This window comes from Oncorhynchus mykiss, chromosome 18 (assembly GCF_013265735.2).
Source record: "Oncorhynchus mykiss isolate Arlee chromosome 18, USDA_OmykA_1.1, whole genome shotgun sequence".
NCBI lineage: Eukaryota > Metazoa > Chordata > Actinopteri > Salmoniformes > Salmonidae > Oncorhynchus > Oncorhynchus mykiss.
This window is the reverse complement of record NC_048582.1, coordinates 52,610,190-52,637,203: the sequence shown is the minus strand read 5'-3', so window position 1 is coordinate 52,637,203 and position 27,014 is coordinate 52,610,190. Positions and strand designations below refer to the sequence as shown.

Here is a 27,014-nt window from a genome sequence, read left to right as displayed (position 1 = left end):
TGTGTGTGTGTGTGTGTGTGTGTGTGTGTGTGTGCGTGTGTGTGTGTGTGTGTGTGTCTATGTGTGTGTGTGTGTATGACTGCATTGACCCTGCGTTTGCTGATGTATGATGGATGGAATATGATGGTTAGATTATTAATGATGTAATGTTAGTGCAGAATTTTCAGTGTGTCCGTGTGTCTGTGTGTGTGTGTGTGTTTGTCTATATATCTTAATGGTGTGTTTGTGGATGTGCATATAAATCGTGCCGATGAATGTGTTTAGGTGTGTGTGTGTGTGTGTTCATTCGTTTTATATATTGTGTGTGCACATGCACAGTTGGGCAATTTGACATGATCAAATGTTTCTGCGCATGAGCTCAGCTAGCCAACACCGCCATGACACTGCTTCATAATGTGTGTGTGTGTGTCACACTACTTAATAGCATGATCAGGGATTTCTATTGGAGCAGACGAATCTGAGACTCTTCATATCATATACAGGATCTATAGTCTATCCACTGATGTTCCAGCCAGCTATCAGTGGATTAGCATGTGCTAGCCAGTTAGTTTTAATAGGAAGCAACATGGAAGAGGTTCTAAAAGGCAAGGTGAAGCTGTCTGTTAGCAGTACAGGATGTGGCAGGGTGTGCGTGTGTTTGTGTGTGAACCCTAACCCTACAGCACTTCATAACCTTCATTATTCAGATTACTCATGGTCTCCCGATGCGGATGCGCAGGACTATGGTGGATGAAGGAACCAATCTACCTTTTCAGACTGCCAGAGTATTTATCTGGTCAATATGGCAGTGTGTTATGTCTGTTGTTTGTAACAGTGTGTTATATGTGAACATGTGATTGCATTATAAATTGTATTTGAATATTTAAGGACTCTTTGACGATTAGTCCAGATGAGGACTAAAGGAGATAAAAGGAGATGAAATCTCCTTATCTCTCTCTCGCTTCCTCTTTCTCTGTCTTTCTCTCTCTATCTTTTTCTTTCTCTCTTTTCATCTCTCTCTTTCTCTCTGTATCGCTCTTTCTCTTCCACTCTATTCATCTCTCTCCCCCCCCCCCCCCCCTCTCTCTCTCTCACTCATGTTCATCTGCTTAGCCAGATTCATATTGGAGACCTGGAGGATCTATTGACAGGGTTAGAGGTCAGGGACTAGGCAGACATGATGACATCACATGGAAAGCTGAGGATGCAGAGAGGGAGTCTATATGAGTATGACTCCCAGATCAAAGGTGAGAACACATACTTTTCTGTGTGTGTGTGTGTGTTCATACATACAGTATACTGCATGTACTGTCTAACTTGTGTTGTCGTGTGTATGTTCATGTGAGTTCATACATGTGTGTATGTGTGTACACGTGTGTTCGTGTGTGTGTTCATGCATGTACTGTGTGAACTTCTTTTGTGATCAAATGTTTTTTATTTAGTAATAATAACTGTCAGCAAACATGAATACATACAAACACAAATAGGTTACAACTCCCCTCCCCCATCCCAGCCCACCCGAGGACTTTAGGGATCAAATGAAATCAACACACATTGACCCGAAAAAGAAAAAAGAAAAACTTAAAGCAGCACATTCAAAGTACTTTCTGTAGCTCCGTGAACGCACCAGACACTGACTGTACAAAATATTAGGAACCCCTTCCTAATATTGCGTTACACCTCCTTTTGCTCTCAGAACAGCCTCAATTTGTTGGGGCACGGACTCTACAAGGTGTCAAAAACATTCCACAGTGATGCTGGCCTATGCTGACTCCAATGCTTCCCACAGTTGTGTCGAGTTGGCTGGTCGTGGATCTTTACTGCGAAAATGGCTTGTTCCATCTCATCCCTCAGATCCTCAATTGGATTGAGATCTGGTGACTGGGCAGCCCACTGCAGGAAGCTGAATTCACTGTCATGTTCGTGGAACCATTCCTGGGTAATCCTAGCCTTGTGGCATGGGGCATTATCCTGCTGAAAACAATGTCTTTACATATGGATACACTGCTGCGATGAAGGGATGCACCTGATTGGCAATGATGTTCAGCTATCCTGTGGCATTCAAACATTGCTCCACTTTTATCAAGGGGCCCAATGTGTGGCATAAAAACACACTCCACACCATCACACCACCATCACCAGCCTGCAATGTTGACATGGCATGATGGATGCACGTACTCGTGTGGTTTTCTCCATACCGTGGTACTCCCATCAGTGTGAAACAGCAGGAACCGGGATTCATCAGACCAGGCAATGTTTTCCCAATTCTCCAGTGTCCAGTGTTTTCATTCCTTAGCCCACTGCAACTGCAGTTTCATGTTTTTTGCTGAAATAAGTGGAACTCTGTAAGGTCATCGGCTGCCAAACCCCATTCGTCTCAAGATACAACAAGTTGTGCATTCTTTTATGGGTCTTTGGGCAACAATGTTGTAATGGGCTGTCTCCTCTCCTTTGTCTTCCTAATGTTTTGTACACCAAAAAAGTGAGTATACATTGATGGATAAAGAGTGAGTGTTGAGGCTTCCATCGTACTACAATCATTTTCTTGGCAGCCTTTAGGCCAGCAACAAATCAGATCAAAGTGTATTGGTTGTGTACACAGATTAGCAGATGTTATGACAGGTTCAGCGAACAGTGCAATACCTAGCAATAAAACAATTATTACACACATAATCCAGCAAAATACAAAAAAATAAGTTACATAGGCTGAGCCATGACTAGAATACAGTTATACATATAAAATGGGTGAAACAATATGTAAACATTATTAAAGTGACCAGTGTTCAATGACTATGTACATAGGGCAGCAGTCTCTTAGGTGCAGCAGGGTAGAATACCAGATGGAAGCCGGGTAGAACAGTGACTAAGGTTAAGGGCAGGGTACTGGGTGGAGGTCAGCTAGAACAGTGACTAAGGTTCAGGGCAGGGTACTGGGTGGAGGTCAGCTACAACAGTGACTAAAGTTCAGGGCAGGGTACTGGGTGGAGGTCAGCTAGAACAGTGACTAAGGTTCAAGGCAGGGTACTGGGTGGAGGTCAGCTAGAACAGTAACTAAGGTTAAGGGCAGGGTACTGGGTGGAGGTCAGCTAGAACAGTGACTAAGGTTCAAGGCAGGGTACTGGGTGGAGGTCAGCTAGAACAGTAACTAAGGTTAAGGGCAGGGTACTGGGTGGAGGTCAGCTAGAACAGTGACTAAGGTTCAAGGCAGGGTACTGTGTGGAGGTAAACTAGAACAGTGACTAAGGTTCAGGGCACGGTACTGGGTGGAGGTCAGCTAGAACAGTGACTAAGGTTCAGGGCAGGGTACTGGGTGGAGGTCAGCTAGAACAGTGACTAAAGTTCAGGGCAGGGTACTGGGTGGAGGTCAGCTAGAACAGTGACTAAGGTTCAGGGCACGGTACTGGGTGGAGGTCAGCTAGAATAGTAACTAAGGTTCAGGGCAGGGTACTGGGTGGAGGTCAGCTAGAACAGTAACTAAGGTTCAGGGCAGGGTACCGGGTAGAGGTCAGCTAGAACAGTGACTAAGGTTCAGGGCAGGGTACCGGGTGGAGGTCAGCTAGAACAGTGACTAAGGTTCAGGGCAGGGTACCGGGTGGAGGTCAGCTAGAACAGTGACTAGGTTTAGGACAGGGTACTGGGTGGAGGTCAGCTAGAACAGTGACTAAGGTTCAGGGCAGGGTACTGGGTGGAGGTCAGCTAGAACAGTGACTAAGGTTCAGGGCAGGGTACTGGGTGGAGGTAAACTAGAACAGTGACTAAGGTTCAGGGCAGGGTACCGGGTGGAGGTCAGCTAGAACAGTGACTAAGGTTCAGGGCACGGTACTGTGTGGAGGTCAGCTAGAATAGTAACTAAGGTTCAGGGCAGGGTACTGGGTGGAGGTCAGCTAGAACAGTAACTAAGGTTCAGGGCAGGGTACCGGGTGGAGGTCAGCTAGAACAGTGACTAGGTGCAGGGCAGGGTACTGGGTGGAGGTAAACTAGAACGGTGACTAGGTTCAGGGCAGGGTACCGGGTGGAGGTAAACTAGAATGGTGACTAGGTTCAGGGCAGGGTACCGGGTGGAGGTAAACTAGAACGGTGACTAGGTTCAGGGCAGGGTACTGGGTGGAGGTCAGCTAGAACAGTAACTAAGGTTCAGGGCACGGTACTGTGTGGAGGTCAGCTAGAATAGTAACTAAGGTTCAGGGCAGGGTACTGTGTGGAGGTCAGCTAGAACAGTGACTAAGGTTCAGGGCAGGGTACTGGGTGGAGGTCAGCTAGAACAGTAACTAAGGTTCAGGGCAGGGTACCGGGTGGAGGTCAGCTAGAACAGTGACTAAGGTTCAGGGCAGGGTACTGGGTGGAGGTCAGCTAGAACAGTAACTAAGGTTCAGGGCAGGGTACTGGGTGGAGGTCAGCTAGAACAGTGACTAAGGTTAAGGGCAGGGTACTGGGTGGAGGTCAGCTAGAACAGTAACTAAGGTTCAGGGCAGGGTACCGGGTGGAGGTCAGCTAGAACAGTGACTAAGGTTCAGGGCAGGGTACCGGGTGGAGGTAAACTAGAACAGTGACTAGGTGCAGGGCAGGGTACCGGGTGGAGGTAAACTAGAACGGTGACTAGGTTCAGGGCAGGGTACCGGGTGGAGGTAAACTAGAACGGTGACTAAGGTTCAGGGCAGGGTACCGGGTGGAGGTAAACTAGAACGGTGACTAAGGTGCAGGGCAGGGTACCGGGTGGAGGTAAACTAGAACGGTGACTAAGGTTCAGGGCAGGGTACTGGGTGGAGGTCAGCTAGAACAGTGACTAGGTTCAGGGCAGGGTACCGGGTGGAGGTAAACTAGAACGGTGACTAAGGTTCAGGGCAGGGTACCGGGTGGAGGTAAACTAGAACGGTGACTAGGTTCAGGGCAGGGTACCGGGTGATAGGTGGCTAGTAACAGTGACTAAGGTTCAGGGCAGGGTACCGGGTGGAGGTAAACTAGAACGGTGACTAAGGTGCAGGGCAGGGTACCGGGTGGAGGTAAACTAGAACGGTGACTAGGTTCAGGGCAGGGTACCGGGTGGAGGTAAACTAGAATGGTGACTAGGTTCAGGGCAGGGTACCGGGTGATAGGTGGCTAGTAACAGTGACTAAGGTGCAGGGCAGGGTACCGGGTGGAGGTAAACTAGAACGGTGACTAGGTTCAGGGCAGGGTACCGGGTGGAGGTAAACTAGAATGGTGACTAGGTTCAGGGCAGGGTACCGGGTGATAGGTGGCTAGTAACAGTGACTAAGGTGCAGGGCAGGGTACCGGGTGGAGGTAAACTAGAACGGTGACTAGGTTCAGGGCAGGGTACCGGGTGATAGGTGGCTAGTAACAGTGACTAAGGTGCAGGGCAGGGTACCGGGTGGAGGTAAACTAGAACAGTGACTAGGTTCAGGGCAGGGTACCGGGTGGAGGTAAACTAGAACGGTGACTAGGTTCAAGGCAGGGTACCGGGTGGAGGTAAACTAGAACAGTGACTAGGTTCAGGGCAGGGTACCGGGTGGAGGTAAACTAGAACGGTGACTAAGGTTCAGGGCAGGGTACCGGGTGGAGGTAAACTAGAACAGTGACTAGGTTCAGGGCAGGGTACCGGGTGGAGGTAAACTAGAACGGTGACTAAGGTTCAGGGCAGGGTACTGGGTGGAGGTCAGCTAGAACAGTGACTAGGTTTAGGACAGGGTACTGGGTGGAGGTCAGCTAGAACAGTGACTAAGGTTCAGGGCAGGGTACTGGGTGGAGGTCAGCTAGAACAGTGACTAGGTTTAGGACAGGGTACTGGGTGGAGGTCAGCTAGAACAGTGACTAAGGTTCAGGGCAGGGTACTGGGTGGAGGTCAGCTAGAACAGTGACTAGGTTCAGGGCAGGGTACTGGGTGGAGGTCAGCTAGAACAGTAACTAAGGTTCAGGGCAGGGTACTGGGTGGAGGTCAGCTAGAACAGTGACTAGGTTCAGGGCAGGGTACCGGGTGGAGGTAAACTAGAATGGTGACTAGGTTCAGGGCAGGGTACCGGGTGATAGGTGGCTAGTAACAGTGACTAAGGTGCAGGGCAGGGTACCGGGTGGAGGTAAACTAGAACGGTGACTAAGGTTCAGGGCAGGGTACCGGGTGATAGGTGGCTAGTAACAGTGACTAAGGTGCAGGGCAGGGTACCGGGTGGAGGTAAACTAGAACGGTGACTAGGTTCAGGGCAGGGTACCGGGTGATAGGTGGCTAGTAACAGTGACTAAGGTGCAGGGCAGGGTACCGGGTGGAGGTAAACTAGAACAGTGACTAGGTTCAGGGCAGGGTACCGGGTGGAGGTAAACTAGAACGGTGACTAGGTTCAGGGCAGGGTACCGGGTGGAGGTAAACTAGAACAGTGACTAGGTTCAGGGCAGGGTACCGGGTGGAGGTAAACTAGAACGGTGACTAAGGTTCAGGGCAGGGTACCGGGTGGAGGTAAACTAGAACAGTGACTAGGTTCAGGGCAGGGTACCGGGTGGAGGTAAACTAGAACGGTGACTAAGGTTCAGGGCAGGGTACTGGGTGGAGGTCAGCTAGAACAGTGACTAGGTTTAGGACAGGGTACTGGGTGGAGGTCAGCTAGAACAGTGACTAAGGTTCAGGGCAGGGTACTGGGTGGAGGTCAGCTAGAACAGTGACTAGGTTTAGGACAGGGTACTGGGTGGAGGTCAGCTAGAACAGTGACTAAGGTTCAGGGCAGGGTACTGGGTGGAGGTCAGCTAGAACAGTGACTAGGTTCAGGGCAGGGTACTGGGTGGAGGTCAGCTAGAACAGTAACTAAGGTTCAGGGCAGGGTACTGGGTGGAGGTCAGCTAGAACAGTGACTAAGGTTCAGGGCAGGGTACCGGGTGGAGGTAAACTAGAACAGTGACTAGGTTCAGGGCAGGGTACCGGGTGGAGGTAAACTAGAACGGTGACTAGGTTCAGGGCAGGGTACCGGGTGGAGGTAAACTAGAACAGTGACTAGGTTCAGGGCAGGGTACCGGGTGGAGGTAAACTAGAACATTAACTAAGGTTCAGGGCAGGGTACTGGGTGGAGGTAAACTAGAACAGTGACTAGGTTCAGGGCAGGGTACCGGGTGGAGGTAAACTAGAACGGTGACTAGGTTCAGGGCAGGGTACCGGGTGGAGGTAAACTAGAACGGTGACTAGGTTCAGGGCCCGGTACCGGGTGGAGGTAAACTAGAACAGTGACTAGGTTCAGGGCAGGGTACCGGGTGGAGGTAAACTAGAACGGTGACTAGGTTCAGGGCAGGGTACCGGGTGGTAGGTGGCTAGTAACAGTGACTAAGGTGCAGGGCAGTGTACTGGTCAGAGGCTGGTTAGTGGTGACTATTTAACAGTGTGATGGCTTGGAGATAGAAGCTGTTTCTCAGTCTCTCTGTCCCAGCTTTGATGCACCTGTACTGTCTCCTTGCTCTAATTGGTAGCTGGATGAACAGGCCGTGGCTCGGGTGGTTGAGGTCCTTGATGATCTTCTTGTCCTTCCTGTGACACTGGGTGCTGTAGATTTCCTGGAGGGCAGGCAGTGTGCCCCCGGTGACACGTTGGGTTGACCACACACTCTGGAGAGCCCTACAGTTGCGGGCAGTGCAATTGCGGTACCAAGCGTTCATACAGCCGACATGATTTTCTTCACTGGTGCATCTAAAGATGTTTGTGAGGGTCTTAGGGACCAAGACAATTTTTTTCAGCCTGCTGCATGCCAAGGAACTTGAAGCTTTTTAGCATCTCCACTGCGGCCCGTCGATATGGATGGGGGCGTGCTCTTTCTGCTGTCTCCTGTAGTCCAAGATCAGCTCCTTCGTTTTGTTCATGTTGAGGGAGAAGTTATTTACTTGGAACTTCTCCTGCAGAGCTCTCACTTCCTCCCTGTAGGCTATCTCATTGTTTCTGGTAATCAGTCTGTTGTGTCATCAGCAAACTTGATGATTGAGTTGGAGACGTGCGTGGCCACGCAGTCATGGGTGAACAGGGAGCACAGGAGGGGGCTGAGCATGCACCCCTGTGGGGCCCCCGTTTTGAGGGTCAGCGTGGTGGTGTTGTTGCCTACCTTCACCACTTGGGGTCAGCCCAAGACCCAGTTGCACAGGGAGGGGTTCAGACCCAGGGAGCTGAGTTTAGTGATGAGCTTGGAGGGCACTATGGTGTTGAAGGCTGAGCTGTAGTCGATGAACAGCATTCTTATAGGCATTTCTCCCGTCCAGGTGGGATAGGTAAGTGTGCAGTGCAATGGTGATTGCGTCATCTGTTGATCTGTTGGGGCGATAAGTGAATTGCAGTTGGTCTAGGGTGTCGGGTAAGGTGGAGTTGATACGGTCACTAACTAGCCTCTCAAAGCACTTCATGATTATAAAAGAGAGTGCTACAGGGCGATAGTCATTTAGTTCAGTTACCTCTGCCTTCTTGGGTACAGGAACAATAGTGGACATCTTGAAGCATGTGGGGACAACTGTACTCTCGTTTTGCCTCTTTGATTGCCTTACAGAGGTCGTAGCTGGTCTGCTTGTGCAAGTCCATTTTCCCAGTCACCTTGCTATGGTTAAATGTGGTGTTCTATGCATTCCCTGATTAACCCAGTCACCTTGCTATGGTTAAATGTGCTGTTCTATGCATTCCCTGATTAACCCATTCACCTTGCTATGGTTAAATGTGGTGTTCTATACATTCCCTGATTAACCCAGTCACAGTCAGTGTATACACTGAATATACAAAACATTAGGAGCATCTTCCTAATATTGAGTCGCACCCCCCTTCTCTTTTGCCCTCAATTCGTCAGGGAATGGACTCTACAAGGTGTCAAAAGCATTACAAAGGGATGCTGGCCCATGTTGACTCCAATGCTTCCCACAGTTGTGTCAAGTTGGCTGGATGTCCTTTGGGTGGTGGACCATTCTTGATACACACAGGAAACTGTTGTTTGAAAAACCCAGCAGCCTTGCAGTTCTTGAAACCTAGCACCTGCTACCATACCATGTCTTGCCCATTCACCCTCAAAGGCACACATACACAATCCATGTCTCAATTGTCTCAAGGTTTTAAACTCCTTCTTTAACCAGTCTCTTCATCTACACTGACTGAAGTGGATTTAACAAGTGACATCAATAATGGATCATAGCTTTCACCTGGTCAGTCTATGTCATGGAAAGAGCAGGTGCTCTTAATGTTTTGTTTACTCAGTGTACATTGATACTATTCTCAGAGGCAACCCGGAACATTTCCATGTCCGCGTGATCAAAACAATCTTGAAGCATAGATTCCAATTGGTCAGAATGGAAGAATGTGCATCTGACAAAGATAAATGAAGTACAGAAAAACATTTAAAAAGTAAAATAAAAGGAGATGCAGGAATATTTAACACAGTGGACAAGTTTGATGCTACTTCATTCCAGAATATAGACACCTAAGAGCATTCCCAAACCATGTGTATAAAGGTACCAGGGCCTGTGGTATGACTTAAAGTAGTGATGGATGTTTTAACAAGTGTTTTAACAATCCATCTTTCCTACAACAGCAGAAGATGTAACATGCGTTTCCCAAAACACCACACAGAGAACCAAAGGAACGAAAGGAAAAGAGCGCTGTTCTCGGATCAGCTTTCTCCTTCCAAATCTTTCCATAACATAAGAATTATTTCAGAACTCCTAGATAGATATTACCACCTACGGCTGCAAATATTGAGGCAGCTTATTGTAATGCTTACCCAATGAAAATACACTAAATCAGATTTGGCACATGTTAGGCTATCAAATGTATTTATGAAACCCTTTTTAAATCAGCAGATGTCAAAGTGTAATGACGACGCCATGAGTCAAGAAGCAGGTGCAGGTAAAACGTTTAATGAAAACAACAAACATAAAACAAGACAGCGTAACAGAAGCGCGGTAACATGAACACAGGTTCAAGACCAACTGAGCAATGAACAAAAGGAAGGGACCTATGAAGGGGAGGTAATGAGGTCCAGGTGTGAATCATAATGATGAGTGCCAGGTGAGCGTAATGATGAGTGCCAGGTGTGCGCAATGATGATTCCCAGGACCGGTGGTTATTATTTTGGTGATGCCGGAGGGGAGGAGCAGAAACATGACACAAAGTGCTTATACAGAAACCCAGCCTAAAACCCCAACAGCAAGCAATGCAGATGTAGAAACACGGTGACTTCGAAGAAACCTAGTGAGGAACCAGGCTATGAGGAGTGGCCAGTCCTCCTCTGGCTGTGCCAGGTGGAGATTATAAGAGTAGATGGCCATTAACGCCAGATTATTCTTCAAGATTTTCAAACATTCATAGATGACCAGCAGTCAAATAATAATCACAGTGGTTGTAGAGGGCCAACCAGGCAGGATATAACCCCACCTACTTTCCAAAGCACAGCCCCCTCAACACTAGAGGGATATTAACAGACCACCAACTTACTACCTTACTACCCTGAGACAAGGCTGAGTATAGCCCACGAAGATCTCCTCCACTGCACAAGCCCGAGTGGGCGCAAAATTGGACAGGAAAATCACATCAGTGACTGAACCCACTCAAGTCATGTATAGTAAAAAAAGCCTGGCACGACATGACGCACCCCTCCTAGGGACAGCATGGAAGAGCACAAGTAAGCCAGTGACTCAACCCCCGTAATGGGGTCAGAGGCAGAGATCCCAGTGGAGAGAGGGGAGCCGGCCAGGCAGAGACAGCAAGGGCGGTTCGTCACTCCAGTGCCTTGCCGTTCGCACCCCTGGGCCAGACTACACTCAATAATAGGACCTACTGAAGAGATGAGTCTTCAATAAAGACAAAGTTCGAGACCGAGTCTGTGTCTCTCACTTGGATCGGCAGACCATTCCATAAAAATTGAGCTCTATAGGAGAAAGCCCTGCCTAGGAACAATAAGGAGGCCTGCGTCTTGTGAACGTAGCGTACGTGTAGGTATGTACGGCAGGACCAAATCGGAGAGATAGATAGGAGAAAGTCCATGTAATGCTTTGTAGGTTAGCAGTAAAACCTTGAAATCAGCTCTAGCCTTAACAGGAATATGATCATTTAGGGTTCTAGTCAAGATTCTAGCAGCCGTATTTAGCACTAACTGAAATGTATTTAGTGCTTTATCCGGTTAACCAGAGAGTAGAACATTCTGGTAGTCTAATCTAGAAGTGACAAAAGCATGGATTAGCTTTTCTGCATAATTTTTGGACAAAAAGTTGAAGATTTTTGCAACGTTACGAAGATGTAAAAAATATTCTTGATACGTTCCTCAAAAGGGAGATCAGGGTCCAGAGTAACACAGAGGTCCTTCACAGTTTTATTTGAGACGACTGTACAACCATTAAGATACATTTTCAGATCCAACAGCAGATCTCTTTGTTTCTTGGGACCTAGAACTAGCATCTCTGCTTGGTCCAAGTTTAAAAGTAAAACATTTGCCACCATCCTCTTCCTTATGTCTGAAACACAGGCTTCCAGGGCATGCAATTTTAGGGCTTCCCTATGTTTCATCGAAATGTACAGCTGTGTGTCGTCCGCATAGCAGTGAAAGTTGACATTGTGTTTCCGAATGACCAAGAGAATATATAGTGATCAATTGATTTGTCAGAGGACAAACCATCCACAGAGACGAACTGATATCTTTCTGACAGATAAGATCTAAACCAGGCCAGAACTTGTCCGTGTAGACCAATTAGGGTTTCCAATCTCTCCAAAAGAATGTGGTGATCGATGGTGTTAAAGGCGGCACTAAGGTCTAGGAGCACGAGGACAGATGCAAAGCCTTGGTCTGACGCCATTAAAAGGTAATTTACCACCTTCACGAGTACAGTCTCAGTAATATGATGTGGTCTAAAACCAGACTGAAGTGTTTTATATGCATTATTTGTCTTCAGGAAGGCAGTGAGTTGCTGTGCAACAGCTTTTTCTAACATTTTTGAAAGGAATGGGAGATTCGATGTAGGCCAATAATTTTTCAAATTTTTCAAACCTGTAATTAAAATTGATTTTTTGGGGGGTTAGAATCATTTGATTTAGACAACATGCCTAGCACTTTGAAGATGAAAAATAGTTTTTTATTGTGAAACAAACAAGAAATAAGACAAAAAAATTGAAAACTTAAGCGTGCATAACTATTCACCCCACCAAAGTCAATCCTTTGTAGAGCCACCCTTTGCAGCGAATACAGCTGCAAGTCTCTTGGCACATCTAGCCATTATTCAAGGCAAAACTGCTCCAGCTCCTTCAACTTGGATTGGTTCCCCTGGTGTACAGCAAGCTTTAAGTCATACCACAGATTCTCAGTTGAATTGAGGTCTGGGCTTTGGCTAGGCCATTCCAAGACATTTAAATGTTTCCCCTTAAACCACTCGAGTGTTGCTTTAGCAGTATGCTTAGGGTCATTGTCCTGCTGGAAGGTGAACCTCCGTACCAGTCTCAAATCTCTGGAAGACAAACAGTTTTCCCTCAAGAATTTCCCTGTATTTAGCGTCATCCACCATTCCTTCAATTCTGACCAGTTTCCCAGTCCCTGGCGGTGAAAAACAACCCCACAGCATGATACTGCCACCACCATGCTTCACTGTGGGAATCAGGTTAATGAGAGGTGTTTGGTTTGCACCAGACGTAGCATTTTCCTTGATGGCCAAAAAGCTAAATGTCAGTCTCATCTGACCAGAGTACCTTCTTCCATATGTTTGGGGAGTCTCCCACATGCCTTTTGGCGAACACCAAACGTTTTTTCTTATTTTTTTCTTTAAGTAATGGCTTTTTTCTGGCCAATCTTCCATAAAGCCCAGCTCTGTGGAGTGTACGGCTTAAAGTGGTCCTATGGACAGATACTACAGATACTCCGCAGTGGAGCTTTGCAGCTCCTTCAGGGTTATCTTTGGTCTCTTTGTTGCCTCTTTGATTAATGCCCTCCTTGCCTGGTGAGTTTTGGTGGGCGGCCCTCTCTTGGTAGGTTTGTTGTGATGCCATATCCTTTAATTTTTTTAATAATAGATTTAATGGTGCTCCGTGGGATGTTCAAAGTTTCTGATATTTTTTTGTAACCCAACCCTGATCTGTACTTCTCCACAACTTTGTCCCTGACCTGTTTGGAGAGCTCCTTGGTCTTCATGGTGCCGCTTGCTTAGTGGTGCCTCTTGCTTAGTGGTGTTTCAGACTCTGGGGCCTTTCAGAACAGGTCATATGATCATATGAAGATCATGTGACACTTAGATTGCTTACAGGTATACTTTATTTAACAAATTATGTGACTTCTGAAGGTAATTGGTTGCACCAGATCTTATTTATGGGCTTCATAGCAAGGGGGTGAAACATATACACACACCACTTTTCAGATTGTATTTTTTTTTAATGTTTTGAGACAAGTCATTTTTTTCATTTCACTTTACCAATTTGGACTATTTTGTGTAAATCCATTGCATGAAATCCAAATAAAAATCTATTTAAATTACAGGTTGCAATGCAACAAAATAGGAAAAATGCCAAGGGGGATGAATACTTTTGCAAGGCACTGTATTTCAATATGATTGAAATAGGCCTATAGCCTACTGTTTACATTATTTTTATTTATTATTTTATTTATTTATTTATTTCACCTTTATTTAACCAGGTAGGCAAGTTGAGAACAAGTTCTCATTTACAATTGCGACCTGGCCAAGATAAAGCAAAGCAGTTCAACACATACAACGACACAGAGTTACACATGGAGTAAAACAAACATACAGTCAATAATACAGTATAAACAAGTCTATATACGATGTGAGCAAATGAGGTGAGATAAGGGAGGTAAAGGCAAACAGGCCATGGTGGCAAAGTAAATACAATATAGCAAGTAAAACACTGGAATGGTAGATTTGCAATGGGAGAATGTGCAAAGTAGAAATAAAAATAATGGGGTGCAAAGGAGCAAAATAAATAAATAAATAAAATACAGTAGGGAAAGAGGTAGTTGTTTGGGCTAAATTATAGGTGGACTATGTACAGGTGCAGTAATCTGTGAGCTGCTCTGACAGTTGGTGCTTAAAGCTAGTGAGGGAGATAAGTGTTTCCAGTTTCAGAGATTTTTGTAGTTCGTTCCAGTCATTGGCAGCAGAGAACTGGAAGGAGAGGCGGCCAAAGAAAGAATTGGTTTTTATAATGCAGTCACCTCAGTTTTCGTTTGAATCTTATTTTGATATGTAGCTTGTTTGTATCAATTGAATAGACATTGGTACCTTTGCATTTGTAGTCACCTTTGTTCTGAGGTCAGAGAGATGGATAAACCATGAGGTCAGAGAGATGGTTAAACCATGAGGTCAGCGAGATGGATAAACCATGAGGTCAGAGAGATGGATAAACCATGAGGTCAGAGAGATGGATAAACCATGAGGTCAGAGAGATGGATAAACCATGAGGTCAGAGAGATGGATAAACCATGAGGTCAGAGAGATGGATAAACCATGAGGTCAGAGAGATGGATAAACCATGAGGTCAGAGAGATGGATAAACCATGAGGTCAGAGAGATGGATAAACCATGAGGTCAGAGAGATGGATAAACCATGAGGTCAGAGAGATGGATAAACCATGAGGTCAGAGAGATAGATAAACCATGAGGTCAGAGAAATGGATAAACCATGAGGTCAGAGAGATTGATAAACCATGAGGTCAGAGAGATGGATAAACCATGAGGTCAGAGAGATGGATAAACCATGAGGTCAGAGAGATGGATAAGCCATGAGGTCAGAGAAATGGATAAACCATGAGGTCAGAGAGATGGATAAACCATGAGGTCAGAGAGATGGATAAACCATGAGGTCAGAGAGATGGATAAACCATGAGGTCAGAGAGATGGATAAACCATGAGGTCAGAGAGATGGATAAACCATGAGGTCAGAGAGATGGATAAACCATGAGGTCAGAGAGATGGATAAACCATGAGGTCAGAGAGATGGATAAACCATGTGATTCTATGTTTAGCTGAGCTCTTCTATGTATATATTGACTCGGGATGGCAAAAAGGCATCTAACAATGCACTTAGCTGTGGCCTGAGTGGTTTGAGGCGTTAGAGTGTTTTCAACGTACATTTACATTTCTTATGTAACCTTTATTTAAGGCAAGTCAGTTAAGAACAAATTCTTATTTACAATGACGGCCCATTAATAATGATGTTTTTTGATCAGATCTGTTCGTGATCGCCTCTGTTGTGAACTTCGTACGTGTGTCTGTGTGTGTGCGTGTGTCTGTATGTGTGTGTGTGTAGACCTGCGGGCCCAGCTGTGTGACCAAATGAAGGTTCTGGACGGTCAGGTGGAGGTCAAAGGTCAACAGCTGTCTGACCTGTCCGAGTTCTTCCGTCGTCGTGGTGACATTGAGGCGGAGTATGCCCGTGCCCTCGACAAACTTACAGAGAGGTTCACCCTAAAGACCAAGAGGTGTGTGTGTGTGTGTGTGTAAAAAAAAATTCTGCATTGTTTATTTTGCTTTTATTGCTTGATCTGTTCATACTGACTGGCAGACATTATTATTGGTGGAATGTTAGTATAGGGAACTCAATGATAATATTACGTAAATTGGTTTAAGTCTTGCCCTCTCTGTCCTCACCCTGTCTCTCCCCCCTGTCTCTCCCCCTCTGTCTCTCCCTATCTATCTTTCCCCCTCTGTCTTTCTCTCCTCTACCCCCTCCTCCCCCTCCCTCCCTGTAGGAAGGAGCAGAGTGGTCAATCAGTGTCTCAGTGTTGGTCAGTTTTGTTGACTCAGACACGTGCAGAGAGCAGAGAACATGCAGCGCTGAGTGACTCCTGCTCACACACACTCACACAGCGACTCACACACTGCTCAGAGGACACACACCGTCTGGCAAAACGGGTAAACACACATTCATATTTACAGTACCTGAACAAATGATCGACCCACTTCCTTTGGCTTCCAGTCAAGATCGTCTGTACATAAAATGATACGTATTTTTCACTGATCTACACAACTCCAAAATCTAAAAGTGAAAATGTGATAGCGTGTTACACTGTCTGATGACTGATATGTCTCTGATCAGAGTAAGGAGGTGGGAGTTCAGATGCAAGATGAGCTACTGAAGGTCACCACTGAACTGCAGACGGTACGAACATACCTCAGTCACTAACGATGTGGACAAAAGTAAAAATATGAAGATTGTATCACTAGTGTGTGTGTGTGTGTGTGTGTGTGTGTGTGTGTGTGTGTGTGTGTGTGTGTGTGTGTGTGTGTGTAGGCTCTGAGGACATACCACCAGTACCATACAGAGAGTCTGACAGCGGAGGGGAAACTAAAGGAAGCCACACGATTGGAGGAGAGACAGACAGGGAAGTCAGCTGAACTGGGGATAACCCAATCAGGAGGCCAGCGGCGGAGCTCTGTGAAGAAGATGGAGAAAATGATGGAAAAGGTAAAGGTCGCATCTGACTACACTGCCAGATCTCACAATGTATTTACTATAACAGCTAACCACATCGTATGATATAACAATCTGATGCCCGACTGCACAGTCCATGATGTGGCACATAACCATTTGTTAATCCAATGCAACGTCTGCAATGAAGTCAGCCTGGAGGGTGGCCATGGTTGTTGTTGAGACGTGTGTGGTTTTCATGTGGCACAGGATACAGACAGTTTTGTAGAGTTTTGAGTCAGACATCCTGTGCCACATGAAAACCACACACAACGGAACAATAATGTGAGCTACTTCTGTAGTGCCAAATCAAACCAACTACAGCTAGTGTCAAACCCCTTGACCCTAAACCCTAACCTCTAACCCCTGGCCTGAGCCTGTACCAAAGGCAGTATGAATCAACGGACCTTCGTTGTCATTAGCTATTCTTTTAACCAAATTGTGTGTGTGTGCTCTCCATAGAGACATGGCAGAGTGCAGGAGACCCAGCTGAAGTGCACTAAGGCTCGTAATGACTATCTGCTGAATCTGGCAGCTGCCAACGCAACTATGAACAAGTACTATCTACAGGATCTCAGCACACTCATAGACGTGAGTCACTGTGTGTATGTGTGTGTGTGTGTGTGTGTGTGTGTGTGTGTGTGTGTGTGTGTGTGTGTGTGTGTGTGTGCGCGTGTGTGTGTGTGCGTGTTTTTGTGCGCGCTGGTGCCTTTGTGTGTGTCTGTTACGCAATCTTATATTATAAAATGTTTAACTGACAAACTAAGTATTAATCTCTCTCTCTCTCTCTCTCTCTCTCTCTCTCTCTCTCTCTCTCTCTCGCTCACACACACACACTCTCTACCTCTCAGTGTACTGACCTGGGGTTCCATCTCTCCTTGGAGCGAGTGATGAGGTCCTACCTAGCCAGCAGGGGGCGTGTCCTGAAGGCTGAGGAGGCCGGGCTGAAGCAGCTGGAACAGGAAGTGACATCACTGGATCAGGGCGGAGACAGAGACGCTCTCCTACAGAACCACGACACAGCATTCTGTCTGCCCTTCCGCTTCAGTTACCATCCTCATGAGGGAGACCAGGTACACACACATTCATGGTCATCCATCAGTGGATGATGACCGTGACACATTTGATCAGAATTATGGAGTGCAAAGATGGCTGTTGACGAGGCCAATATGTGTCCTGTATATTCTGTGACACACTGAACATGATATGTTGAGATCCCATAGGAAGTGCTGTTGGTTCACACACCAGTACACCTGTTATACTATACACATCCCTAATGTGTTCCAGGTGGGCGAGGTGAGTGCGGAGAGCCAGGTGAGGTATGAGTTAGAGACCAGGTTCCAACAGCTCCAGTCCCGCCTCTCCACCGAAACCTTGGAAACAGAGGAGGTGAGGTTTTCGCTCTATCCTTAATCTATCCATTGATTTATCGAACCATCGATCAATCGATGGATCCATTTTCTATATATTGTATGTATCTATTTTCCAGGTCAGTAAGACACTGAAAGCCACCCTCTCCGCGCTATTGGACAATATGTGTGACAGTGACAGTAACCCCCCCCCTGACCTGCCCATCAGCCTATCACACGACCCCATGGGAACCGCCTCTGCCTCCAAGCTAGCCCTTGCCAAGCGGAGAGCCAATCAGCAGGAAACAGAGACATTCTACTTTACGGTGAGGACATCCCATTGATCAGGGGAAGGTGTGAGGGGAGTCTAATGATAGTATTATGGATTGCGTCTCCTTATAGTGCTTCTGTGACCATCTAGGTTTAAAACCCGGGACATCTGAAAAACACAAGACTGTGTTAGCCAACTGAGCTGAAGCTGTGTAAACAAGCTAAAGCTGCAAAGGTTAAAGTGTGTATCTCTGTTTCTGTCGTTTGTCAGAAAGTTAAGGAGTATCTGATTGGAAGCTCCCTGATCTCCAAACTACAGGCTAAACATGACCTGCTGCAGGAGGCCATACAGAAAGGTACTTCTACTATACTACTACTGCACTACTACTGTACTACTACTATTCTACTACTTTACTAATACTATACTACTACTGCACCACTACTGTACTACTATACTAATACTATATACTACAACTGTACTACTACTATACTTCTACTACTGTAATACCACACAACTACTACATAACTAATCTTGCACTATTCCTAACTCTCTCCCTCTCGCTCTCCTTCTTCCTTCTCCCTCTCCCATTCTTCCTCTCTCGCCCCCCTCCCTCACCCCCTCTATCTTCAAATATCTGTTTGTTTTCCAGCTAAGGCCGTTGATAGCGACCCCTCCAGGTAAACATTCCTGTTATTTCTCTGAGAGAGAGAAAGGGAGAGAGACATGGAGAGAGAGAGAAATGAGAGAGAAAAAGAAAGACGAGAGAGAAAGAAAAAGAGATGAAAGAGAGAAAGAGAGAGTATAATCTTCAACGCAGCAACAAATCCAAGACTGTAGCAAAAACAACACTACACTTTTACTGTTGAAAAGCATGATGTGTGTGTATCAGTGTATGACTGGTGAGTGATGCTGTATATCTCCCAGAATGCAGTGTGCTAGGTCAGTGCGTGTGCGGAGGTCCAGACCCTGTTCCATGTACAGCCACACTCTCTTCACCTCTGATATGCTGGGTTTCATACAGGTAACACACACACACAAACATACACACTAATATGTCATAACGCTAACATGTGTAGGAGAGATATGCAGTGTGTGGACAGAAGCTTCAGGGAATCAATCTCCACGCTCCAACACTAATACTGACAATGTGTCATAAAGCTCTTCGGCACTTTTGTTCTCTCTCCTCAACTTTCTTTCTCTCTCTAAATTCTCCTCTTCTGAGAGCTTAAACGGTAGTCTCTCTCCTACTCCGGTGAGTGATCTTAAACAGTAGTCTCTCTCCTACTCCGGTGAGTGATCTTAAACAGTAGTCTCTCTCCTACTCCGGTGAGTGATCTTAAACAGTAGTCTCTCCTACTCCGGTGAGTGATCTTAAACAGTAGTCTCTCTCCTACTCCGGTGAGTGATCTTAAACAGTAGTCTCTCCTACTCCGGTGAGTGATCTTAAACAGTAGTCTCTCTCCTACTCCGGTGAGTGATCTTAAACAGTAGTCTCTCCTACTCCGGTGAGTGATCTTAAACAGTAGTCTCTCTCCTACTCCGGTGAGTGATCTTAAACAGTAGTCTCTCTCCTACTCCGGTGAGTGATTTTAAACAGTAGTCTCTCTCCTACTCCGGTGAGGGATCTTAAACAGTAGTCTCTCCTACTCTGGTGAGTGATCTTAAACAGTAGTCTCTCTCCTACTCCGGTGAGTGATCTTAAACAGTAGTCTCTCTCCTACTCCGGTGAGTGATCTTAAACAGTAGTCTCTCTCCTACTCCGGTGAGTGATTTTAAACAGTAGTCTCTCTCCTACTCTGGTGAGTGATCTTAAACAGTAGTCTCTCTCCTACTCCGGTGAGTGATCTTAAACAGTAGTCTCTCTCCTACTCTGGTGAGTGATCTTAAACAGTAGTCTCTCTCCTACTCCGGTGAGTGATCTTAAACAGTAGTCTCTCTCCTACTCCGGTGAGTGATCTTAAACAGTAGTCTCTCTCCTACTCCGGTGAGTGATCTTAAACAGTAGTGTCTCTTCTACTCCTATGAGGGATCTTAAACAGTAGTGTCTCTTCTACTCCTATGAGGGATCTTAAACAGTAGTGTCTCTTCTACTCTTGTGAGTGTGCCTTGTTCCCCTCTTGTGCTTTCTTTCACTTTTATAATCTTCTCTTCAATCCTTCTCTTTCTCTTTCCCTCTCTCTCTCTCTTTCTGCTTGGCTGAGTGTAGAAGAAGGAGGAGAATGTCTAGGACACAGGTATTATTGACTCTTTCCTGTCGTGTGTGTGTGTGTGGTGTATGTTGACTTCCGTTTGACTCTCACTCTCTCTCTCTCTCTCTCTCTCTCTCTCTCTCTCTCGCTCTCTCTCTCTCTCTCTCTCTCTCTCTCTCTCTCTCTCTCTCTCTCTCTCTCTCTCTCTCTCTCTCTCTCTCTCTCTCTCTCTCTCTCTCAGAGTTCAGGGCAGCAGATTCCTGTGGTGGTTGAAAGCTGCATTCGCTTTATAAATCTTCACGGTCTGCACCATGAGGGGATATTCCGTGTTCCAGGGTCCCAGAGAGAGGTCAACCACATCAGGGACGCTTTTGAGCGAGGTAACCTGCACACACATAGGTGTTGTCTGAGAGAGGTACTGGGGAGTGTTGCATCAGATGCCCATTCAAAGATTATATTTGGGGGATGCAGTGTGTATGTGTGCATGGAAGCTGAGTTGTCAACAACATGTTTGTGTGTGTGTGTGTGTGTTTGTAGGAGAGGACCCTCTAGCAGACAGTGACTGTGACATTGATTCGGTGGCTGGTGTGTTGAAGCTGTACTTCAGAGGACTGGACCCGTCGTTGTTCCCTGATGAATACTACACAGAACTATTGGACTGTGTCCGTAAGTCAAACACACACACACAATGCTACACACTACTGACACGACTGACTTGTGTCTGTAACTAAACACATGTACTGTATGATATCATGCCTCTCCCTCCCTCCCTATTTCTCCCTTCCTCCCTTTCTCTGTCTCTCTCTCGCTCTCTCTCTTTCTCCATCCCTCTTCCCCCCCCTCTCTCTCTGTCTCTCTCTCTTTCTCCATCCCTCCCTCCCTCCCTCCCTCCCTCCCTCCCTCCCTCCCTCCCTCCCTTCCTCCCTCCCTCCCTCCCTCCCTCCCTCCCTCCCTCCCTCCCTCCCTCCCTCCCTCCCTCCCTCCCTCTCTCTCTCTCTCGCTCTCCCTCTTTCTCCATCTCGCTTTCTCCCTCCCTCCCTCCCTCTCCCTCCCTCTCTCTCTCTCGCTCTCCCTCTCCCTCCCTCTCTCTCTCTCTCTCTCCCTCCCCTGCTCTCCTCTCTCTCTCTCTCTCTCCGTCTCTCTCCCTCCCCTGCTCTCTCTCTCTCTCTCTCTCTCTCTCTCTCTCTCTCTCTCTCTCTCTCTCTCCCTCTCTCTCTCTCTCTCTCTCTCAGAAAACGAGGGATTGGCAGAGAAAGCAGCTCAGATAAAGTCAGTTGTCTCCTCCTTCCCTCGACCTCTCCTTATCGTCATACGTTACCTCTTCGCTTTCCTCAACCAGTACGTTTCAGTTTGCACATTCATGTCCTGTGTGTGTCTTCACAGAGCCAACTCCCTTACACAGCTGTATAACTTGGCGGTGGGTGGGTGTGTGTGCGTGCATGCGTGTGGCTGTGTATGTGTCTGGTGTGTGTGTAGTGTGTCCCAGTACAGCGATGAGAACATGATGCAGCCCTATAACCTGGCTGTGTGTTTCGGGCCGAGCCTCCTGAGAGGGTCGGATTCTGGTGATGTTGTCGCTAGGCAACCACAGGTCAATGACCTCGTCAAGACCATGATCCTCCAGTATGATGTCATCTTCCCGTGCCAATCAGAGCTGCCCGGGCCCGTGTACGAGAAGCACATGACTCTGGAGCAGGAGTACTGGTAAGATAGAGAGAGATGGATAGATACTAACAGATACTGTACTATCCTGATTTATAAACCAGTTACCATAAAGCACAATAATTTTGTCACATTTAAACATCTCTTAAAGGTGCTGAATGGTCAATCTGACGTCTGCATTGGCTGTGCAGCATTTACAGTGATTCAGCCTCTGCAGAAGTCAGGGCATTCATACTTCTTGTGCTTCGTGGAGCAGCACAGAGCTGTTGTTAAGGAACTTGTCAAGGAAAGTAGCTTGTATTTATACAGGACCTCCCTTTCCCACCGACCGGCAACCAATCATGTCAATGTGAAGCTAAACGGAGCTTACGGAGCACTCCGCATTGTTACAAAATTTGGGAGGTGCACAGTGATGCGGTACAGAGCTCAATTTGGCCTCTAATATGCCTCCGGATGCTCCGCAATTGCATCACATCCTCCATACGGAGCCTCCAACCACATCGGATCTGGGCTTTTATGTAGTACTGACCATATTGTTTACAGAGAGAAACAGAGAGAAAAAGACTGATGTCGTCTCTGTTTGTAGTGAACCAATCACAGAGGAGGGAGATGGTGAGACTGAACAATTCCACATTGAGGATGGTGAGCACACACATATACACACACACACACACACACATACACACACTGTGGTAGATATTGTCTTATACAGCCCAACCTTCCTACATTTCCTACAATCCACCACAACTGTGTCAATGTGTCGAACCAACCCCTATCTACAAGATGTCCAAATATTCTGTACCCTGTGTTCTCTTGTTAGTACTAAGAACTGTTTGTTCTTAGAATAGAGGTTAAGGAGAGACTTTTGTTCAGAACAGAGATACCTCGTTCCGAACATGCAAGTTTCAGAGTACAGAGTTCAGAGGGTGGGGGCAAGAACACAAGATGGTGGATTAGGGCCTCCCGGGTGGCGCAGTGGTTAAGGGCGCTGTACTGCAGCGCCAGCTGTGCCATCAGAGTCCCTGGGTTCGCGCCCAGGCTCTGTCGTAACCGGTGCTAGCCAAGGTTGCCAGGTGCACAGTGTAGCCTCCAACACATTGGTGCGGCTGGCTTCCGGGTTGGATGCGCGCTGTGTTAAGAAGCAGTACGGCTGGTTGGGTTGTGTATCGGAGGACGCATGACATTCAACCTTCGTCTCTCCTGAGCCCGTACGGGAGTTGTAGCAATGAGACAAGATAGTAGCTACTACAACAATTGGATACCACAAAATTGGGGAGAAAAAAAAAAGAAAGAAGAAAAAGAAAGATGGTGGATTAGGCACAGAGTTGGGTGAAAACAGCAATTTACACAACCAGAATACAGGACTGTACATACCTATAATTTAAAGTAATGCTAATACTAATTTTTCACCCCCACAACACACAAACACATGCACACACATGCTCACACCTCTCTCTTTCTTCAGAAATGTACAGTACAATAAAGTTTTGTATTTCTTGTAGAGTGGGAGGCGGTGGCCATGTTTGATTACACCGCGCGATCTGCTACTGAACTGTCCTTTAAGCAGGGGGATCCCCTCCTTCTGCACAGCAAGGCCTCTTCTGATTGGTGGAGAGGGGAAGCGGGAGGAGTTAGGGGTCTCATACCGCATAAATATATCAGTGTGTTGGAAGGGTGAGTAAAATGTAAACAAGAGACTAGAGAAATACCTCTTCCCTCTCTTCTCCTACTTTTCTCTGTTCCCCCTCTCTTCACCTACTTTTCCCTGTTCCCTCTCTCTTCTCTTACTTTTCCCTGTTCCCCCTCTCTTCTCGTACTTTTCCCTGTTCCCTCTCTCTTCTCCTACTTTTCCCTGTTTCCTCTCTCTTCTCCTACTTTTCCCTGTTCCCCCTCTCTTCTCCTACTTTTCCCTGTTCCCTCTCTCTTCTCCTACTTTTCCCTGTTCCCCCTCTCTTCTCCTACTTTTCCCTGTTCCCCCTCTCTCTTCTCCTACTTTTCCCTGTTCCCTCTCTCTTCTCCTACTTTTCCCTGTTCCCTCTCTCTTCTCCTACTTTTCCCTGTTCCCTCTCTCTTCTCCTACTTTTCCCTGTTCCCTCTCTCTTCTCCTACTTTCCCTGTTCCCTCTCTCTTCTCCTACTTTCCCTGTTCCCCCTCTCTTCTCCTACTTTTCCATGTTCCCTCTCTCTTCTCCTACTTTTCCCTGTTCCCTCTCTCTTCTCCTACTTTTCCCTGTTCCCTCTCTCCACTCCTACTTTCCCTGTTCCCCCTCTCTTCACCTACTTTTCCCTGTTCCCTCTCTCTTCTCCTACTTTTCCCTGTTCCCTCTCTCCTCTCCTACTTTTCCCTGTTCCCTCTCTCTTCTCCTACTTTTCCCTGTTCCCTCTCTCTTCTCCTACTTTTCCCTGTTCCCTCTCTCTTCTCCTACTTTTCCCTGTTCCCTCTCTCTTCTCCTACTTTTCCCTGTTCCCTCTCTCCACTCCTACTTTCCCTGTTCCCCCTCTCTTCACCTACTTTTCCCTGTTCCCTCTCTTCTCCTACTTTTCCCTGTTCCCCCTCTCCTCTCCTACTTTTCCCTGTTCCCCCTCTCTTCTCCTACTTTTCCCTGTTCCCTCTCTTCTCCTACTTTTCCCTGTTCCCTCTCTCTTCTCCTACTTTTCCCTGTTCCCTCTCTCTTCTCCTACTTTCCCTGTTCCCCCTCTCTTCTCCTACTTTTCCATGTTCCCTCTCTCTTCTCCTACTTTTCCATGTTCCCTCTCTCTTCTCCTACTTTTCCCTGTTCCCTCTCTCTTCTCCTACTTTTCCCTGTTCCCTCTCTCCACTCCTACTTTCCCTGTTCCCCCTCTCTTCACCTACTTTTCCCTGTTCCCTCTCTCTTCTCCTACTTTTCCCTGTTCCCTCTCTCCTCTCCTACTTTTCCCTGTTCCCTCTCTCTTCTCCTACTTTTCCCTGTTCCCTCTCTCTTCTCCTACTTTTCCCTGTTCCCTCTCTCTTCTCCTACTTTTCCCTGTTCCCTCTCTCTTCTCCTACTTTTCCCTGTTCCCTCTCTCCACTCCTACTTTCCCTGTTCCCCCTCTCTTCACCTACTTTTCCCTGTTCCCTCTCTTCTCCTACTTTTCCCTGTTCCCCCTCTCCTCTCCTACTTTTCCCTGTTCCCTCTCTCTTCTCCTACTTTTCCCTGTTCCCTCTCTTCTCCTACTTTTCCCTGTTCCCTCTCTCTTCTCCTACTTTTCCCTGTTCCCTCTCTCCACTCCTACATTCCCTGTTCCCCCTCTCTTCACCTACTTTTCCCTGTTCCCTCTCTCTTCTCCTACTTTTCCCTGTTCCCCCTCTCCTCTCCTACTTTTCCCTGTTCCATCTCCTCTCCTACTTTTCCCTGTTCCCTCTCTCTTCTCCTACTTTTCCCTGTTCCCCCTCTCTTCTCCTACTTTTCTCTGTTCCCCCTCTCTTCTCCTACTTTTCCCTGTTCCCCCTCTCTTCTCCTACTTTTCCCTGTTCCCTCTCTCTTCTCCTACTTTTCCCTGTTCCCTCTCTCTTCTCCTACTTTTCCCTGTTCCCTCTCTCTTCTCCTACTTTACCTGTTCCCCCTCTCTTCTCCTACTTTTCCCTGTTCCCTCTCTTCTCCTACTTTTCCCTGTTCCCTTTCCTCTCCTACTTTTCCCTGTTCCCTCTCCTCTCCTACTTTTCCCTGTTCCCCCTCTCTTCTCCTACTTTTCCCTGTTCCCTCTCTCTTCTCCTACTTTTCCCTGTTCCCTCTCTCTTCTCCTACTTTTCCCTGTTCCCTCTCCTCTCCTACTTTTCCCTGTTCCCTCTCTCTTCTCCTACTTTTCCCTGTTCCCTCTCCTCTCCTACTTTTCCCTGTTCCCCCTCTCTCCTCCTACTTTTCCCTGTTCCCTCTCCTCTCCTACTTTTCCCTGTTCCCCCTCTCTTCTCCTACGTTTCTCTGTTCCCTCTCTCCTCTCCTACTTTTCCCTGTTCCCTCTCTACTCCTACTTTTCCCTGTTCCCTCTCTCTTCTCCTACTTTTCCCTGTTCCCCCTCTCTTCTCCTACTTTTCCCTGTTCCCTCTCTCTTCTCCTACTTTTCCCTGTTCCCTCTCTCTTCTCCTACTTTTCCCTGTTCCCTCTCCTCTCCTACTTTTCCCTGTTCCCTTTCTCTTCTCTTACTTTTCCCTGTTCCCTCTCCTCTCCTACTTTTCCCTGTTCCCTCTCTCTTCTCCTACTTTTCCCTGTTCCCTCTCTCTTCTCCTACTTTTCCCTGTTCCCTCTCTCTTCTCCTACTTTTCCCTGTTCCCTCTCTCTTCTCCTACTTTTCCCTGTTCCCCCTCTCTTCTCCTACTTTTCCCTGTTCCCTCTCCTCTCCTACTTTTCCCTGTTCCCTCTCTCTTCTTCTACTTTTCCCTGTTCCCCCTCTCCCATCCTACTTTTCCCTGTTCCCTCTCTCTTCTCCTACTTTTCCCTGTTCCCTCTCTCTTCTCCTACTTTTCCCTGTTCCCCCTCTCTTCTCCTACTTTTCCCTGTTCCCTCTCTCTTCTCCTACTTTTCCCTGTTCCCTCTCTTCTCCTACTTTTCCCTGTTCCCGCTCCTCTCCTACTTTTCCCTGTTCCCTCTCTTCTCCTACTTTTCCCTGTTCCCCCTCTCTTCTCCTACTTTTCTCTGTTCCCTCTCTCTTCTCCTACTTTTCCCTGTTCCCTCTCTCTTCTCCTACTTTTCCCTGTTCCCCCTCTCTTCTCCTACTTTTCCCTGTTCCCTCTCCTCTCCTACTTTTCCCTGTCCCCCCTCTCTTCTCCTACTTTTCCCTGTTCCCCCTCTCCTCTCCTACTTTTCCCTGTTCCCTCTCCTCTCCTACTTTTCCCTGTTCCCCCTCTCTTCTCCTACTTTTCTCCGTTCCCCCTTTCTTCTCCTACTTTTCCCTGTTCCATCTCCTCTCCTACTTTTCCCTGTTCCCTCTCTCTTCTCCTACTTTTCCCTGTTCCCCCTCTTTTCTCCTACTTTTCCCTGTTCCCTCTCTTCTTCTACTTTTCTCTGTACCCCCTCTCTTCTCCTACTTTTCCCTGTTCCCTCTCTCTTCTCCTACTTTTCCCTGTTCCCTCTCTTCTCCTACTTTTCCCTGTTCCCCCTCTCTTCTCCTACTTTTCTCTGTTCCCCCTCTCTTCTCCTACTTTTCCCTGTTCCC

General features: G+C 47.1%; 1 protein-coding gene across 4 annotated transcripts in view; it reads left to right on the top strand.

Moving 5' to 3' along the window:
• arhgap4b (Rho GTPase activating protein 4b) overlaps positions 1–27,014 on the top strand; it is a 31,034-nt gene that overhangs the window by 532 nt on the left and 3,488 nt on the right. For 2 of the 4 annotated variants that reach the window (XM_036953154.1, XM_036953157.1), the window contains exons 2-19: positions 1,093–1,226; positions 15,212–15,383; positions 15,654–15,816; positions 16,001–16,063; positions 16,196–16,369; positions 16,835–16,963; positions 17,224–17,445; positions 17,660–17,761; positions 17,862–18,047; positions 18,263–18,347; positions 18,642–18,669; positions 18,917–19,013; positions 20,423–20,561; positions 20,719–20,847; positions 21,414–21,519; positions 21,658–21,885; positions 22,430–22,485; positions 23,346–23,517. In XM_036953154.1, coding sequence (XP_036809049.1) covers positions 1,157–1,226; positions 15,212–15,383; positions 15,654–15,816; positions 16,001–16,063; positions 16,196–16,369; positions 16,835–16,963; positions 17,224–17,445; positions 17,660–17,761; positions 17,862–18,047; positions 18,263–18,347; positions 18,642–18,669; positions 18,917–19,013; positions 20,423–20,561; positions 20,719–20,847; positions 21,414–21,519; positions 21,658–21,885; positions 22,430–22,485; positions 23,346–23,517 — 2,321 coding nt within the window. In that variant the 5' untranslated portion in view covers positions 1,093–1,156. Of the gene's footprint in view, positions 1–1,092; positions 1,227–15,211; positions 15,384–15,653; positions 15,817–16,000; positions 16,064–16,195; positions 16,370–16,834; positions 16,964–17,223; positions 17,446–17,659; positions 17,762–17,861; positions 18,048–18,262; positions 18,348–18,641; positions 18,670–18,916; positions 19,014–20,198; positions 20,227–20,422; positions 20,562–20,718; positions 20,848–21,413; positions 21,520–21,657; positions 21,886–22,429; positions 22,486–23,345; positions 23,518–27,014 lie in introns of all 4 variants that reach the window. The other 2 variants (XM_036953155.1, XM_036953156.1) reach the window with 2 other exon arrangements.